The 16,880-nt window shown below is 46.0% G+C and overlaps 1 protein-coding gene across 4 annotated transcripts in view; it reads right to left on the reverse strand.

The window, feature by feature from the left end:
• Window positions 1-686: 686 nt before the first annotated feature.
• The window catches only part of dhx58 (DEXH (Asp-Glu-X-His) box polypeptide 58), a 52,766-nt gene continuing 36,572 nt past the window's right edge, over window positions 687-16,880 (reverse strand). For all 4 annotated transcript variants that reach the window (XM_041173358.1, XM_041173361.1, XM_041173359.1 and 1 more), the window contains 5 exons: window positions 16,434-16,583; window positions 10,809-10,970; window positions 7,217-7,407; window positions 6,349-6,442; window positions 687-1,722 (listed from right to left, as the gene is read on the reverse strand). In XM_041173358.1, coding sequence (XP_041029292.1) covers window positions 1,531-1,722; window positions 6,349-6,442; window positions 7,217-7,407; window positions 10,809-10,970; window positions 16,434-16,583 — 789 coding nt within the window. In that variant the 3' untranslated portion in view covers window positions 687-1,530. The remainder of the gene's footprint in view (window positions 1,723-6,348; window positions 6,443-7,216; window positions 7,408-10,808; window positions 10,971-16,433; window positions 16,584-16,880) is intronic.

A 16,880-nucleotide genomic window follows, 5' to 3' on the forward strand; every position in this document is an offset into this window, starting at 1 on the left:
TGTTTCATTGTTAGGGAGTTGTAGGAGCGAAAGAGGAAGGGAGGCAGGGGAGGAGGGTAGGGGATGGTCCCATTCACCTGCTGCTGCCTAAGCTCCCTCCTCCCTCCCTGGACATGCTGATACAGCACTTAGTCACCACGCTCAAGATAACTCGGGGAGATTCATCGGTATTGGTACTGAAATCGAAGCTACAGACGGAGGAGGGGTGGGCAGAGGAGCTGTCTTGGTGCCATCTATTAGAGAGAGGCTAGCCCGTTGCTGACAAAGATAAGGAGGGAATTCTCATCATTAACAGTGACTTGAAATATTGAAATAAAAGCAGTTTTTGCAGACAAGAACAGCGTTTACACAATTTTTAAAAAATATGTTAATATAATGTAGCGAGACATGACAACAACGATGAAATTCAAATCGTTTAGTGTGACAATACAAATTGTATCAGGAATTCATCCTTGGGTCTTCAATGTTTGATTTTTGGGTCTGCCAAACTATGAGAAATTTACACAATCTCTCCCAAATTTGAAAGTGGAACTCCAGTGAGATTTCAATGTTTCATCCAATTTGGTTTCTCTAGTCAGAGTCATGAATCATGTGAATGTGGTTCCTTAAAACACAATGGGAAGAACGAATCAAAGGATACAGCATCCTTTGAACATTCCTAGCAAACAAGAGCAGACATTTGCTGATTTTATCATTAACCATTGATGTATTGAGATCTTTAATATCAGTAGACTTTATGCAACAACAAGATAGCTTCAGTACACTTGCAAAATAGTTTGCAAGATCAAAGTTGGAATGATGTGTAACATATTAACTGTAGCAAGTACAGATAGCAAAAAGGTTTCCACCTGAAATCTAATCCCATATAATAATAATTCAAGAAGTGCAAAAATTACTCAAACTGACTGACATTCTATTATGGGTTGAATGTTAAGTACTCACTCATAACTGTGTTGCGTGGACAGTGCAGTGATAATGAAGTGCATAACGATTTAACATATATTAAATTCCACAGGATTTAATTACAATGTCTCTACGACTTGGTCGATAACACAGCCAGTGTGGACGACTAAACGGCCCTACAAAGCCATTCATTTAAAATCCAAGCTACCAGTTGAAGGCAGCAGCTCACCACTTGGACACCTCAGGACAATGAGGGATGGACCTTAGCAGTGACACCCTCATCCTGAGAATAATTTCTTTTAAAAAAGAGAGAGAAACATTTTTATTTTTAGGTTTCATTTCAAGAATTCAGTCACTGCTATAAACCCCACCTAGAAGTAACAGTTCACCTCAACTCTAAATAATGCTACTCAATCCATTCCTTAACTAGGCCGGAATTTTCCAGCCCCGCCCACCAGCATGAGGGGCTGGAAAATTCCAGCCCTAGTGTGTGGAAGAAAAGATTTCAGGACCTATATTGTTATCTAAAACCCCCTAAACTGGAGGATGCAAATTCATTCTAATTATACACTGATTGTGATTAAATGTTTGGAGAAATGTACAGCCAATCAAAAGCCAGCTTGAAGCTTACAGGGAATCTGCAAAGAGATCTGGAAGGTTGGCTTCACAAAATTCAATGTAGTTGAACTCTTCTATCTGGCAGGGGACACTTTTCCATTGCTTGAAGATTCTTCTTTCATTCGGCAGCTCAACCACAAAATTCTTGATGCATAAACTGGGAATGGGCACAGACTTGTAGATCATCTCCATTCCCCAAGGCTGTGTGGAGAAGTGTAGTACAGGGGAAATTGAACAGTATTTCAAAGTAGACTTTATGAAGGTGTGACAGATCCACCCAAATAACTAGCAACTGTCAGTGAGTATCTGGCAATGGGAGCTTGATAACTGATCTTAGGATCATAGAATGGTTACTGCATCTGGAGGCCATTTTCCCCCATAAATGATTTTTTTATTCATGGGATGTGGGCATCGCTGGCTAGGCCAGCATTTATTACCCATCCCTAATTGCCCTCATTCAGAGGGCATTTTTTTAAAAAAGTTACATTACTGTGGGGTCTGGAGTCACATGTAGGCCAGACCAGGTAAGGACAGCAGCAGATTTCCTTCCCTAAAGGACATTAGTGAACCAGATGAGTTTTTTTTTAAACAGTCATTTCATGGTCATCATTAGACTTTTAATTCCAGGTTTTTATTGAATTCAAATTCCACCAACTGCTGTGGAAGGACTGGAACCCCGATCCCCAAAGCATTACACCAGGCCTCCAGAATACTAGTCCAGGAACAATACCACTATGCCACTGCCTCCCCTATGCTAACTTACTGTTAGTTGTGTGTACCTAACAAATATTCACGTACCCCTTCTAAGTCAACCATCTAGAAGCAAACTTGGAATTGAATTGGATTTTGGAAAGAAGCTACCTCACATTTTAAATACAGATTTTACATCCTACTTTATCAGAGCTTTGGAGTTGGGCTGGGAAGTGGGAAGGGTGGAAAACTGGTGGTGGGAGGCGTCAGGAGGGGAGCCCGACATGTTCCTGTCACTGGGGATTATTATCAAAAGTGGGAAAGGTAACAGCTCAGCTTCCCACCCACTGGAGGTGGGTGGCCAAATAATCCAATTAATCAGCCTGTCAATAGCCATTTAACCAGGGCCACCAGGACTTTACGAGTCTCAGAACAGCCCCTGCCACATGGTTAGTCCACCAGCAGCATTGAGGCAGCCTCTGAACGGCATCCTGGCTTCCATTCCAGAGGCTTCGAGGCCGAAGGAGGGTCCCACCACCACCACCCTGACAGCAATTGTTGCCCCTGTGGCTCCACCATTCGCCATTGGAGGGTTCATCCCTCCGATCCCCACGACACTGCCTGCCTAGCTCCGGCACATCCACCACTCACTTATCAGCCGTTCGGGGGGTGCGGGGGGGGGGGGGGGGGGGGGGGGTCCTTAATATGGAGGCACCTCCATCAGTGGCGCTGCCATGGCTGAAGAGCTTCTGGGCACTGATTGGACCAGCAGCCCGGAGGGGCAGGTTGCCATCCTTAATTGAATGGTGATCCCAAAGGCAGCCTTTTAATTGGTCATCAGCAGTAAAATTATCCCCCACCCGCCGGCCCCCTGATAAGCTAACAAACCCTGTGTACATCAATGGACCTAACTAAAGAACACCCAACTGAGAAAATCAACGATAATGTTATGACATGAGGATCGCTGGATGTACATTGTAACTGGCAACCATGTCATCGATACATAACATGGGCTTAACAACCAAAGACGTTTTAGTCATTAAGGCAAACCCTGACGGCCAGTGTAGTACTAAGCCAAACAGACTAATGTGCCTTCCAAACCCACGACCACTACCATCTAGAAGGACAAGGGCAGCAGATAGATGGGAACGCCATCACCTGGAAGCTCCCCTCCAAGTCACTCACCATCCTGACTTGGAAACATATCACCGTTCCTTCACTGTCGCTGCGTCAAAATCCTGGAACTCCCTCCCTAACAGCACTGTGGGTGTACCTACATCACATGGACTGCAGCGGCTCAAGAAGGCAGCTCACCACCAGCTTCTCAAGGGCAATTAGGGATGGGCAATAAATGTTGGCCCAGCCAGCGAAGCCCAGCATCCCATGAATGTATTTTAAAAAAGGTGGCCTGATATTTGGTTCCAGGTAGGCTTGGTTGATTTAAGTTGCCCAATAGTTATATAGGTTATTCCCCAAGCTTCTCAGTGCTTTTTTGTATACATCGTGTTTCTATTTAGTATCCGCAAAATTAGGGGGAGAATTTTTAGCTCGTCGGGTGGGCCTGCGCCCGACCCGGCCAATCACAAAATGATGCACGATGACATCGGGCGAGCGTCCTGATGCCATTGTGCACTCGTGCGATATTTCAGTCAGCGAGCCCACGCACCCACCGACAATTAAAATGCTTGTTAAGGCCATTAAAAAGGTAATTGAAAGATTCTCGTTGCCTGTCCCACCTGATTGGCCTTTGGATTTTTTAGGAAACCTCATCCACGGGTGGGGGTTGAGGTTTCGAACAGGAAATAAAAATAAAATTAAAGTTTTTAAATTTAATTTATAACATGTCCCTGCTCATGTGACAGGGTCACATGGTGGGACATGTTTTATAATATTTTAAAAATCTTTAGTTTTTTTTTGGTTTTACACCGTTCATCTGCCTCAGGGAGGTTTTCCAGTGTTCGACCCACGCGCTTGCGTGAAGCTCACACTCGTCCTCCCCCCTCCCCCTCCACCTTCCCCTCCCCCTCCACCTGCCCCTCCCCCCGTCCTCACTCCCCCGTCCTCACTCCCACCTCCCCGTCCCCCTCCCCTCCCCCCTCCCCCTCCCCCACGTGCTGCTGCTCGCGTTTCACACTGGCTGGGCCTTGATTGGCCAGTGAAATCGCGGTCAGGCCCTGATTGCCTGATTGTGGGCAGCAGTCGGCTTCCCGTCCACCCCCCCGCCCACCCCCACCCAACCCCGTCCACCCCCCCGCCCACCCCCACCCAACCCCGTCCACCCCCCCGCCCACCCCCACCCAACCCCGTCCACCCCCCGCCCACCCCCACCCAACCCCACCCACCCCCCGCCCACCCCCACCCAACCCCGTCCACCCCCCCCGCCCACCCCCACCCAACCCCGTCCACCCCCCCGCCCACCCCCACCCAACCCCGTCCACCCCCCGCCCACCCCCACCCAACCCCACCCACCCCCCGCCCACCCCCACCCAACCCCGTCCACCCCCCGCCCACCCCCACCCAACCCCGCCCACCCCCCGCCCACCCCCACCCAACCCCGTCCACCCCCCCGCCCACCCCCACCCAACCCTACCCACACCCCGCCCACCCCCACCCACCCCCACCCAACCCCATCCACCCCCCCGCCCACCCCCACCCAACCCTACCCACACCCCGCCCACCCCCACCCAACCCTACCCACACCCCGCCCACCCCCACCCAACCCCGTCCACCCCCCGCCCACCCCCACCCAACCCCATCCACACCCCGCCCACCCCCACCCAACCCTACCCACACCCCGCCCACCCCCACCCAACCCCGTCCACCCCCCGCCCACCCTCACCCAACCCCATCCACCCCCCGCCCACCCCCACCCAACCCCGTCCACCCCCCGCCCACCCCCACCCAACCCCGTCCACCCCCCGCCCACCCCCACCCAACCCTACCCACACCCCGCCCACCCCCACCCAACCCTACCCACACCCCGCCCACCCCCACCCAACCCTACCCACACCCCGCCCACCCCCACCCAACCCCATCCACCCCCCGCCCACCCCCACCCAACCCTACCCACACCCCGCCCACCCCCACCCAACCCTACCCACACCCTGCCCACCCCCACCCAACCCCATCCACCCCCCGCCCACCCCCACCCAACCCTACCCACACCCCGCCGACCCCCACCCAACCCTACCCACACCCCGCCCACCCCCACCCAACCCTACCCACACCCCGCCCACCCCCACCCAACCCCGTCCACCCCCCGCCCACCCCCACCCAACCCCGTCCACCCCCCGCCCACCCCCACCCAACCCTACCCACACCCCGCCCACCCCCACCCAACCCTACCCACACCCCGCCCACCCCCACCCAACCCTACCCACACCCCGCCCACCCCCACCCAACCCCGTCCACCCCCCGCCCACCCCCACCCAACCCCGTCCACCCCCCGCCCACCCCCACCCAACCCTACCCACACCCCTCCCACCCCCACCCACCCCCACCCAACCCTACCCACACCCCGCCCAACTACATACCCACCCCCCGCCCAACTACAGACCCACCCCCCCGTCCACCCCCCCGACCAACTACAGACCCACCCCCGTCCACCCCCCGCCCAACTACATACCCACCCCCCCTCCACCCCCCGCCCAACTACATACCCACCCCCCCGCCCAACTACATACCCACCCCCCCGCCCAACTACAGACCCAGCCCCCCGCCCAACTACAGACCCAGCCCCCCGCCCAACTACATACCCACCCCCCCGCCCAACTACATACCCAACCCCGCCCACCCCCCCCCGTCCAACTACATACCCACCCCCGCCCACCCACCCCGTCCAACTACATACCCACCCCCCGCCCAACTACATACCCACCCCCTGCCCAACTACATGCCCACCTCCTGCCCAACTACATACCCACCCCTGCCCACCCCCCACCCACACTCGCCATCAACCAAAGAACAAGTTTCCGCCCGTCGGTTGCATCTCTCGCTCTATCATTCAAATTCTAATCATTCGCGTTTTCCGAATCCATGGAGCCTGATTTTAACTGTGCTCGTGCCGTTATCCACTTTTACTCTCATGCAATCATTGGCTGGTTGGTCTTTAAGCAGAGTTGCCTGGATTTAACGTACCTGACCACATTTCCGACAGCTCACTGACCCGCCTGGTTCCCAGTCCTCAAATCTTCTTGGAAGATTTATTTTTCCGCATACGTTGTAGTAAATTCTGCAAAATCAAAGGAGGCAATAGTCAGCATACCAGACATTTAACTTTAACTTTAACCTTACCTGCTCTGGCCTACATGTGACTCCACACCCACAGCAATGTGGTTGACTATTAACTGCCCTCTGAACAAGGGCAATTAGGGATGGGCAATAGATGCTGGCCTAGCCAGCGACACCCACATCCCATGAATGAATAATAAAAGAAAACTGTAACCGACTATTTGGTCACAGGTTGGGGGTTCTCTGAGGGTTTGTGAGAAAGTTACTGCAACAATCATGGGTGATTTTAATCTTCACGTAGACTGGACTAATTGAGGAGTTTTTTACTATGAAAACTTTTGCTATTTCATCTCTCCTGCCCTCCACCTGATTACGGACCTTCCTTTTTGCTCTTTTTCCTGCCCTCTCCTGCCTTCTGATTGCTCAAAACCTATTACGCTTTGAGCATTTCTCATTTCTGATGAAAGGTCACAGACCTGAAAGGTTAATGCTGTTTCTCTCTTCCTGACCTGCTGAGCATTTCCAGCATTTTCTATTTTTAAACTGGAGGGTGTTTGCCATTCTGGCATTGTATCCAGACAAAAAGGCAGGTCTTTCAGAGGGAGCTGGGGGTTTGGGGCTGCGGTGAAAATGCTTGGAAAAGGAAGTGGGGGGGAGAAAAAAACAAAAGCAAAAATCAGCAGCACAGCTTCCGTTCAATGTGACATCACGCGGAATGTGGTTAGGATGTCAAGATATAAAGGTAAGCAGCAGAAAGACGCTTCTGAACGCTTACCGGAAGTTTGGGTTCACATTAACATGATGCATGCCCTCAATGATTCGAATGTCACTGGCATGGCATACTGCTTCATTACAGTCCCGGCAACAAAACCTCACATCCTGTGTGAGATTTTCCATCCTTGCAGTGTTATGCTTCTGTTCTTTTACTCTGCGGCTGACAATGGCTTCCATTTGCAGCTCTCGAATCTAAAGCAGAGAAATCACTTTGGGTTAAAGTGGCAGCAATTTGACTTCCCCCGACCAAATGTTCAAGCCCTTTCTGTCACTGTCTTGTCTAGAGTTACATGGGATATACAGCACAGCGCTTTTAAAAATTGGACACAAACTAGCTGTTAAAATAGCTGCCGCAAATCGTGTGACTTTTGAAATTTGGACTACAGACAGTATCATGAGAACATAGGATATAGGAACAGGAGGTGACCATTTGGCGCCTCGAGTCTGCTCAGCCATTCAACAAGATCATGGCTGATCTTCTTGTTTCGATTTCCACATTCCCATCTAACCCCGATAACGTTTGATTCCCTTGCCTAACAAGAAACTATCTACCTCTGCCTTAAAAATATTCAATGACCCCGCCTCCACTACCTTCTGAGGCAGAAAGTTCCAAAGTTGCACAACCCTCTGAGAGAAAAAACTTCTCCTCACCTCTGTCCCAAAAGGGCGACCCCAATTTTAAAACAGTATCAAGTCTCTGGCGAATATCTAATTAAATATGGACATAGGTAAGAGTACCTCATGGCCATCTGTGGAATTCACACATGTCATTGTTTAAGGATGGGCTAACATTTAAAGACAATGGAGTTTCCAGACTGCCTGTCTCTATGTTTCATACTGAACAAAAGGGAAGATCGTAACTCAGTGGCCACTATCAACTTCCCATTGTATCAGGATGGTCTCCCCCACCCAAACTAGAATGGGTGGGCCTCAGAAGTATTAACCCAGCAGTCAAGTGATTGAAGCTGGTTTCGGGGATTGCACCCTTATTACCCAGGACCCAACATATCCATCAGAACATCAGCCATCAGTCAGTTTGAGAACCAGACTCTGAAACTGCTTACAAGTCATCAAGCAGCCAAAATACTTAACCTGTTCCAGTTTCATAGTTCACCTGATAACCAACCTCCTAGATTTTTGACGAGAAGAAAACCTCAAAACCTGTTGTAAACCCTTCAGTTTACAAGGCCCTCACTTCAACTTTAAGTCATTGAATCCATTCAAGAAACCACAGGCCTGCCACGTGGGAGACCAGAAATGGTTAAACCAGAGACTGAATATCTGTAATCTGTAAAAATGTACTACCTTTATCTGTATTCAATCTTTGTGTGTCTGTTTGTGCACACGCGTGTGCACCTGCACGCATGCACTGAAACTGAATGTGTGACGTTACATTAATTCGGGGTAAACGTGTGAGAATAAATAACCTTCTTAATTTTAAACTGACAAATGTTGCTGCTGAATTGGTTAATTAGAATACACACTCCAAGGGTCAGCAAAGACACACTCCTTTCCATATAAAACGTGATGATTCGGGAGGTAAAAGACCAAATGAGTTCTGTCTGCGACTTAAGCCATTCGTCCCAATCAGTCTATGCCAGTCTTTATGCTCCATTCAAGCTTCTCCCATCTTTTCTCCTCTAAACCTACCATCGTACCCACATAATTCCCTTCTCCCTCATACCCTTGCCTAGATTTCCCTTAAATGCATCTATACTATTCATCTCGACAACTCACTGCATTGGCAAGTTCCTCATTCTCACCACTATTTGGGTAAATAAGTTTCTTCTGAATTCCCTATTGCATTTCTTGCAAGCTATCTTATATCGATGGCCTCTAGTTATGCTTTTCCGCACAAGAGCAAACATTCTCTCTGTATCCACCCCATCAAAACTTTTCATAATTTTAACAATCTCTATTAGTCACTCTTCTGCATCCTTTTTTAAGAAAGAAGAGACCCAGCCTGTAATCCTTACCTGGCAGGGATTTCCACACATTTTTGGTATCATCCTTGTAAATTTTCTCCACACCCTCTCCAGTGCCTGTATATCCTTTCTATAATATGGCGAACAGAACTGCGCACAGTACTCTAAGTGTGGCCTAATCAAGGTTTGATGCAGATTTAGCACAACAGGCTTATAAGGGCAGCCTGCCCACATTGCCAGTGACCTCAGACAATCCCCGCAACTCTTGTTCTAAAGTTTGCAAGCACCAGCACAACCAAACACATCCTGGAGGATAGGATGGTGTTAGTGAGCGTTAGAAAGTAGCAACAGGAGAGGCAAAGTAGGAATAGATGCAAAACAAAATCAAAAATACCTGGAAAAACTCAGCAGGTCTGGCAGCATCTGCAGAGAGGAACACAGTTAACATTTCGAGTCCCTATGACTTTTCAACAGAACTAAGGAAAAATAGAAAAGAGGTGAAATATAAGCTGGTTTAAGGTGGGGGGGCGGGGGTGGAACAGATAGAGCTGGATAGAGGGCCAGGTGGAGATTGCCAAAAGATGTCATAGACAAAAGGACAAAGAGGTGTTGAAAGTGGTGATATTATCTAAGGAATGTGCGAATTAAGAGTAGAAAGCAGGACAAGCAAGGTACAGATAGTCCTAGTGTGGGTGGGGTGAGGTGAAGGAATTGAAATGGGCTTAAAGATAGAGATTAAAAAATGGATGGAAATACATTTAAAAATAATGGAAATAGGTGGGAAAAGAAAAATCTATGTAAATTATTGGAAAAAAAGGGGGGGATCGGAAAGGGGGTGGGGATGGAGGAGAGAGTTCATGATCTAAAATTGTTGAACTCAATATTCAGTCCGGAAGGCTGTAAAGTCGGGGAATGAGGTGCTATTCCTCCAGTTTGTGTTGAGCTTCACTGGAACAATGCAGCAGGCCAAGGACAGACATCAGACATGTGGGCATGAGAGCAGGGTGGAGTCTTGAAATGGCAAGCGACAGGAAGGTCTGGGTCATGCTTGCGGACAGACCGAAGGTGTTCTGCAAAGCGGTCACCCAGTCTGCGTTTGGTCTCTCCAATCTGCATTGGGAGCAATGAATTGAGGGAAGTGCAAGTGAAATGCTGCTTCACTTGAAAGGAGTGTTTGGGCCCTTGGATGGTGAGAGGGGAAGTAAAGGGGCAGGTGTTGCACCTTCTGCGGTTGCATGGGAAGGTGCTGTGGGAGGGGGTTGAGGTGTAGGGGGTAATGGATGAGTGGAATAGATGCAGGTCAGATAGCTAATAGATCACACTCCAGATCCCAGGCTACGCACAAGCAGTGGGAAATCCACTGCGTCATAATAATTAGCTTCCAAAACCACTTCACCTTCCTTCTCTTTACCGGTCTTCAAAGTCTCCAATATGTCAATTTCTTTACCACGTCTTCAGTTTCCCTCCCCCTCCCCCCACCACCGCCTGACAACACAGCAAAATCATTCACTCACTGCTCAGGGTCTGTCTCTCCTCTTTGTATAATTACCTGAAGCAAGGGGAGCTTATGTAAATTGCCGAGAGTCTGAAATTGTAGCAGCATTCACCCCATTATATTGCTGTTCCAAAACAGTACCAAGTTTGAGCAAGATTATTCAAGTGCCTTACCTTCAAAAGATATTCATTTTGTGGCATTTTTTGCACAACCTCTATTGCACATTTCATAAGGTCCTCACGGTATTCGTTTGCAAATTCCCGCGATATCTCTCTCCCTCCTTGTACAGCAACCACTGAATAAGTGCTGTTCTCAGCTCTGGCTCGTCCTCTGGCCTGGCAGAAGAAGGCAAAGTGCAACAATTAACTCATGGGAAAGCACAGAAAGTGAACTTTTGTCAGTCTCTTTGCCAAGAAGGGGATAATAACCCTTCTGCACCCAACAACAGCTTGTGTGTATATATAGCTCCTTTAACAGACAAAGACATCCCAAAGTGCTTCATGAAGGTGTAATCAGACAAAATAGTTGCCAGGATGAATGAAGAGATATTAGAAGGGCTGCACAAAAGTTTGGTCCAAGAATTGGGTTTTAAGGAGGGCTTTAAAGGAAGAGAGAGAAGAGGAGGCAGAACAGTGAGGAAGAGGAAGAGCATCTGGCTTAGAAAATCTGAGGCACAACAGCAATGATGGACAAAGAAAGTAAGAGCCCACAAAAGGTCAGGGGCAGAAGCATGGATTATTTGGAAAGGGTTGGAGGGATGGAGATTACAGAGATAAGTTCCCAGGGACAGACAAGGGGTCATAGGGTGAGCAGGAGTTGATGTGGGAAGAAACGTGGACAGCAGAGATTTGGATGAGCTGAAGTTTATGGAGGGTGAAAAGCGGAAAGCTGGTCAGGAGAGATTTGAAATAGTTGGCTCTGGGGGTGACAAAGGCCGAGGGTAGTCGGGGGGTAGAAGACGGTATGTTAGGGAGGTGGAAGTAGTCAGACTTTGTGATGGAGAGTGTGTTTGGTGGGAAGCTCAGCTAGGGCCAACTGGGATGTCGAGTTTGCAAACTGTGTGGTTCAGCCTGAGACAGTGGTGAGCAAGAGAAAAGGAATTGTTGGTGAGGGTTCAGAGTTAAACTTGGAGCCCAAGATGGTGGCCTTAGTCTTCCCAGTTTAGAGAAAAGGTAGCTCATCCAAGACTGCATATCAGACTAGCAGTGTGACAACAGAGAGACACTGGGGGCTTTGAGAGATGCTGGAGAGATAGAACTGGGTGTCATCAGCAATATTCCCTCTAATTTCCTTTGCTGCGTGCAGCCTGTTTGTTGCACTGCGTGGTCCCTTTAAGACTGTTGTGCAGTTGTGCATCCATGTAGCTTAGAGGGAATATTGGTCGTCATTGTAGATGTGGAAGCTGATCCCACGATTATAGATAATGTCTCAAAGGAGCAGGGGAAGGCTAAGAAAAGGTTCTTGCGAAATTCTGCGTCTAACAGTGCAAGGGCAGAAAGAGAAGCCATTGCTGAAAATGATGGCTATGATAAGATTATCAAGAGTGGAACCAAGCGAGGGCAATTGCTCAGATTTGGAGAAGTGAGGAGAGGCATTGGAGGAAGAAGACGTTAGTGGAAAACATAATCTGTGACTTTGGTTAGAGCTGTTTCAATGCTGTGGCAGAGATGGAAAAGAAATTGGAGAGAGTTCAACACGGAGTAGCAGGAAAATTGAGCATGGAGTTAGGAACCAACAGCACATTCAAAGTCTTGAGGGGAAAAGAAGGCTGGAAGTTAACATGGTCAGAGGACATGAAGATGGGCTTCTTGAGGAAGAGGTGATGACAATGGCTTGGAAAGTGAGAAGAGCAGCACCTGAGGAGAGGGAACCATTTATTTAGCATATAAATGAAAATTGGCTTGTCAGACATTTTGTGGGAATGAGGTTAAGGATGCCATTGAAACCTACAGACAGGTCTGTGGACAACTACCTAATTTTATTCTTAGCAGCTCTATCCGGAAGTATACCTGAGCACCAGACTAAAGCTAACAACAGTTGGCCTTTGGGAGCATGATGGTGTGCAAAGTTCAAGCAAAACTGAATTTGTATTCTGATATTTCACTCACTTATTTAATACACTGCACTGCCGTGTTTGTGTAATTATTGTGTGTAATTATCTTTTACTCACTTGCCTAATAAAATGCACTGCCGTGTTTGTATAATTATTGTGTGTAATTATCTTTCACTCACTTGTCTAATACACTGCACTGCCATGTTTGTGTAATTATTGTGTGTAATTATCTTTCACTCACTTGTCTAACACACTGCACTGCCGTGTTTATGTAATTAATGTGTGTGATTATCTTTCACTCACTTGTCTAACACACTGCACTGCCGTGTTTGTGTAATTATTGTGTGTAATTATCTTTCACTCACTTGTCTAACACACTGCACTGCCGTGTCTGTGTAATTATTGTGTGTAATTATCTTTCACTCACTTGTCTAACACACTGCACTGTCGTGTTTGTGTAATTATTGTGTGTAATTATCTTTCACTCACTTGTCTAACACACTGCACTGCCATGTTTGTGTAATTATTGTGTGTAATTATCTTTCACTCCCTTGTCTAACACACTGCACTGCCATATTTGTGTAATTATTGTGTGTAATTATCTTTCAATCATTTGTCTAACACACTGCACTGCCATGTTTGTGTAATTATTGTGTAATTATCTTTCACTCACTTGTCTAACACACTGCACTGCCCTGTTTGTGTAATTATTGTGTGTAATTATCTTTCACTCACTTGTCTACCACACTGCACTGCCATGTTTGTGTAATTATTGTGTGTAATTATCTTTCATTCACTTGTCTAACACACTGCACTGCCGTGTTTGTGTAATTATTGTGTGTAATTATCTTTCACTCACTTGTCTAACACACTGCACTGCCGTGTTTGTGTAATTATTGTGTGTAATTATCTTTCACTCACTTGTCTAACACACTGCACTGCCATGTTTGTGTAATTATTGTGTGTAATTATCTTTCACTCACTTGTCTAACACACTGCACTGCCATGTTTGTGTAATTATTGTGTGTAATTATCTTTCACTCACTTGCCTAACACACTGCACTGCCGTGTTTGTGTAATTATTGTGTGTAATTATCTTTCACTCACTTGTCTAACACACTGCACTGCCGTGTCTGTGTAATTATTGTGTGTAATTATCTTTCACTCACTTGTCTAACACACTGCACTGCCATGTTTGTGTAATTATTGTGTGTAATTATCTTTTACTCACTTGCCTAACACACTGCACTGCCGTGTTTGTGTAATTATGTGTGTAATTATCTTTTACTCACTTGTCTACAACACTGCACTGCCATGTTTGTGTAATTATTGTGTGTAATTATCTTTCACTCACTTGTCTAACACACTGCACTGCCGAGTTTGTGTAATTATTGTGTGTAATTATCTTTTACTCACTTGTCTAATACACTGCACTGCCATGTTTGTGTAATTATTGTGTGTAATTATCTTTCACTCACTTGTCTAACACAGTACACTGCCATGTTTTTGTAATTATTGTGTGTAATTATCTTTCACTCACTTGTTTAACACACTGCCCTGCCGTGTTTGTGTAATTATTGTGTGTAATTATCTTTCACTCATTTGTCTAACACACTGCGCTGCCGTGTTTGTGTAATTATTGTTTGTGATTATCTTTCACTCACTTGTCTAACACACTGCACTGCCCTGTTTGTGTAATTATTGTGTGTAATTATCTTTCACTCACTTGCCTAACACACTGCACTGCCGTGTTTGTGTAATTATTGTGTTTAATTTTCTTTCACTCACTTGTCTAACACACTGCACTGCCGTGTTCGTGTAATTATTGTGTGTGATTATCTTTCACTCACTTGCCTAACACACTGCACTGCCGCGTTTGTGTAATTATTGTGTGTAATTATCTTTCACTCACTTATCTAATACACTGTACTGCCATGTTTGTGTAATTATTGTGTGTAATTATCTTTTACTCACTTGTCTAACACACTGCACTGCCCTGTTTGTGTAATTATTGTGTGTAATTATCTTTCACTCACTTGTCTAACACACTGCACTGCCATGTTTGTGTAATTATTGTGTGTAATTATCTTTTACTCACTTGCCTAACACACTGCACTGCCGTGTTTGTGTAATTATGTGTGTAATTATCTTTCACTCACTTGTCTACAACACTGCACTGCCATGTTTGTGTAATTATTGTGTGTAATTATCTTTCACTCACTTGTCTAACACACTGCACTGCCGAGTTTGTGTAATTATTGTGTGTAATTATCTTTTACTCACTTGTCTAATACACTGCACTGCCATGTTTGTGTAATTATTGTGTGTAATTATCTTTCACTCACTTGTCTAACACAGTACACTGCCATGTTTTTGTAATTATTGTGTGTAATTATCTTTCACTCACTTGTTTAACACACTGCCCTGCCGTGTTTGTGTAATTATTGTGTGTAATTATCTTTCACTCATTTGTCTAACACACTGCGCTGCCGTGTTTGTGTAATTATTGTTTGTGATTATCTTTCACTCACTTGTCTAACACACTGCACTGCCCTGTTTGTGTAATTATTGTGTGTAATTATCTTTCACTCACTTGCCTAACACACTGCACTGCCGTGTTTGTGTAATTATTGTGTTTAATTTTCTTTCACTCACTTGTCTAACACACTGCACTGCCGTGTTCGTGTAATTATTGTGTGTGATTATCTTTCACTCACTTGCCTAACACACTGCACTGCCGCGTTTGTGTAATTATTGTGTGTAATTATCTTTCACTCACTTATCTAATACACTGTACTGCCATGTTTGTGTAATTATTGTGTGTAATTATCTTTTACTCACTTGTCTAACACACTGCACTGACCTGTTTGTGTAATTATGAACGCAGGTAATTGAGCTCATCTAGTGTACACTGGCATCCACAGAAAACTGAGCAAACTGCAGATGATGGAAATCGGATACAAAGAGGAAAATGCTGGAAAGTCTCATCAGAGCAGGCCACATCTTGCAGAGAACAGGCCGGTTAATGGTCCAGGTGCAGATCTAATTTTGAAAAAAGGTCTACACCCTGAAGATTAACTGGCCTGTCCTCTATTCTATCCTAGAACTCAATCGATCTTCGTCTTTCCCTAATGGAAACTTGCACATTTCTGTTCTTTGCTGATTCAACTAAGCTCATACTAACTGGTAGTCTAGTCCACATGCTAATGTTACTTGGTCAGTTTATCCAATGGCCTACTTATCTTGTAATCATTCCTCTAGGTCTGGTCTTAGTTGTGCACAAAAAATGTACCATTATTTCCCAGCAAGATTTAACAAATTTGAATCATGGTCTCCCTTATATTTCCAGTGAAAATATGTTGAATTTTGATGCTGTTACTTCATTTGCTCAGTGATCTACGATTGGTTCCCAGTCAACATCTAACATAGAGTTTGCACTTGTAGCAGGTGGTGTCTTTGCCTGAGGCAGAGATCACATCATATAGAAAGTAAGCATCTTTATAGGTAGCACTTGGCTCATGTGATCTCTTAGGCTGGTTTCAATCATCTAGGGCACTGGAGAGGAATTTGCCAGAGTACCTTACTCCGAATTGGCCCCGCATTTTTTTTTCTGGTTTGCAGGCCTGGTGGTCTTTTTCTGCTCATTCATCTTGTATAATTGTGTCTGCCATGGACATGACTAATAAATAAACATAAAATTAGACTCTGATTAATTCAACATTCTGCAAATCAACAATCGATTTACCTGAACCATAGCAATCTCATTGGTGATAAGTCCATAGCGGATGACTATATTGCACTCTTTTATGTCCAGTCCTTCTTCTGCAACACTGGTGGCAACTAGAAGGTTGATGATCCCATTTCGGAAATTCTGAATGACATTGTGTTGTTCTTGCTGTAATGTTACAAACACACAGGAAACATTGAGCACCAAATATTCTGTGCATCTGTTAGCTTGTCTGTAGACATTATTATAAGGTCTAAAACAAATCAGACTACACTTCAGAAAATTAGGATGGTAGGAAAGTGCATTCCACAATTTGCGATTTTCTTTTGTTGTTTCAGTTCTGATGAATGGTCACCACCCAAAACATTAGCAGCATATTGCAAGATCTGAACATTCTGTTATATTGTCCTCTTTGCTGCCCTCTCTCTTGGGGGGGTGCAAATGAAGTTAGTTCAGTAATGGCTA

Source organism: Carcharodon carcharias, chromosome 23 (assembly GCF_017639515.1).
Source record: "Carcharodon carcharias isolate sCarCar2 chromosome 23, sCarCar2.pri, whole genome shotgun sequence".
NCBI classification, from domain to species: domain Eukaryota; kingdom Metazoa; phylum Chordata; class Chondrichthyes; order Lamniformes; family Lamnidae; genus Carcharodon; species Carcharodon carcharias.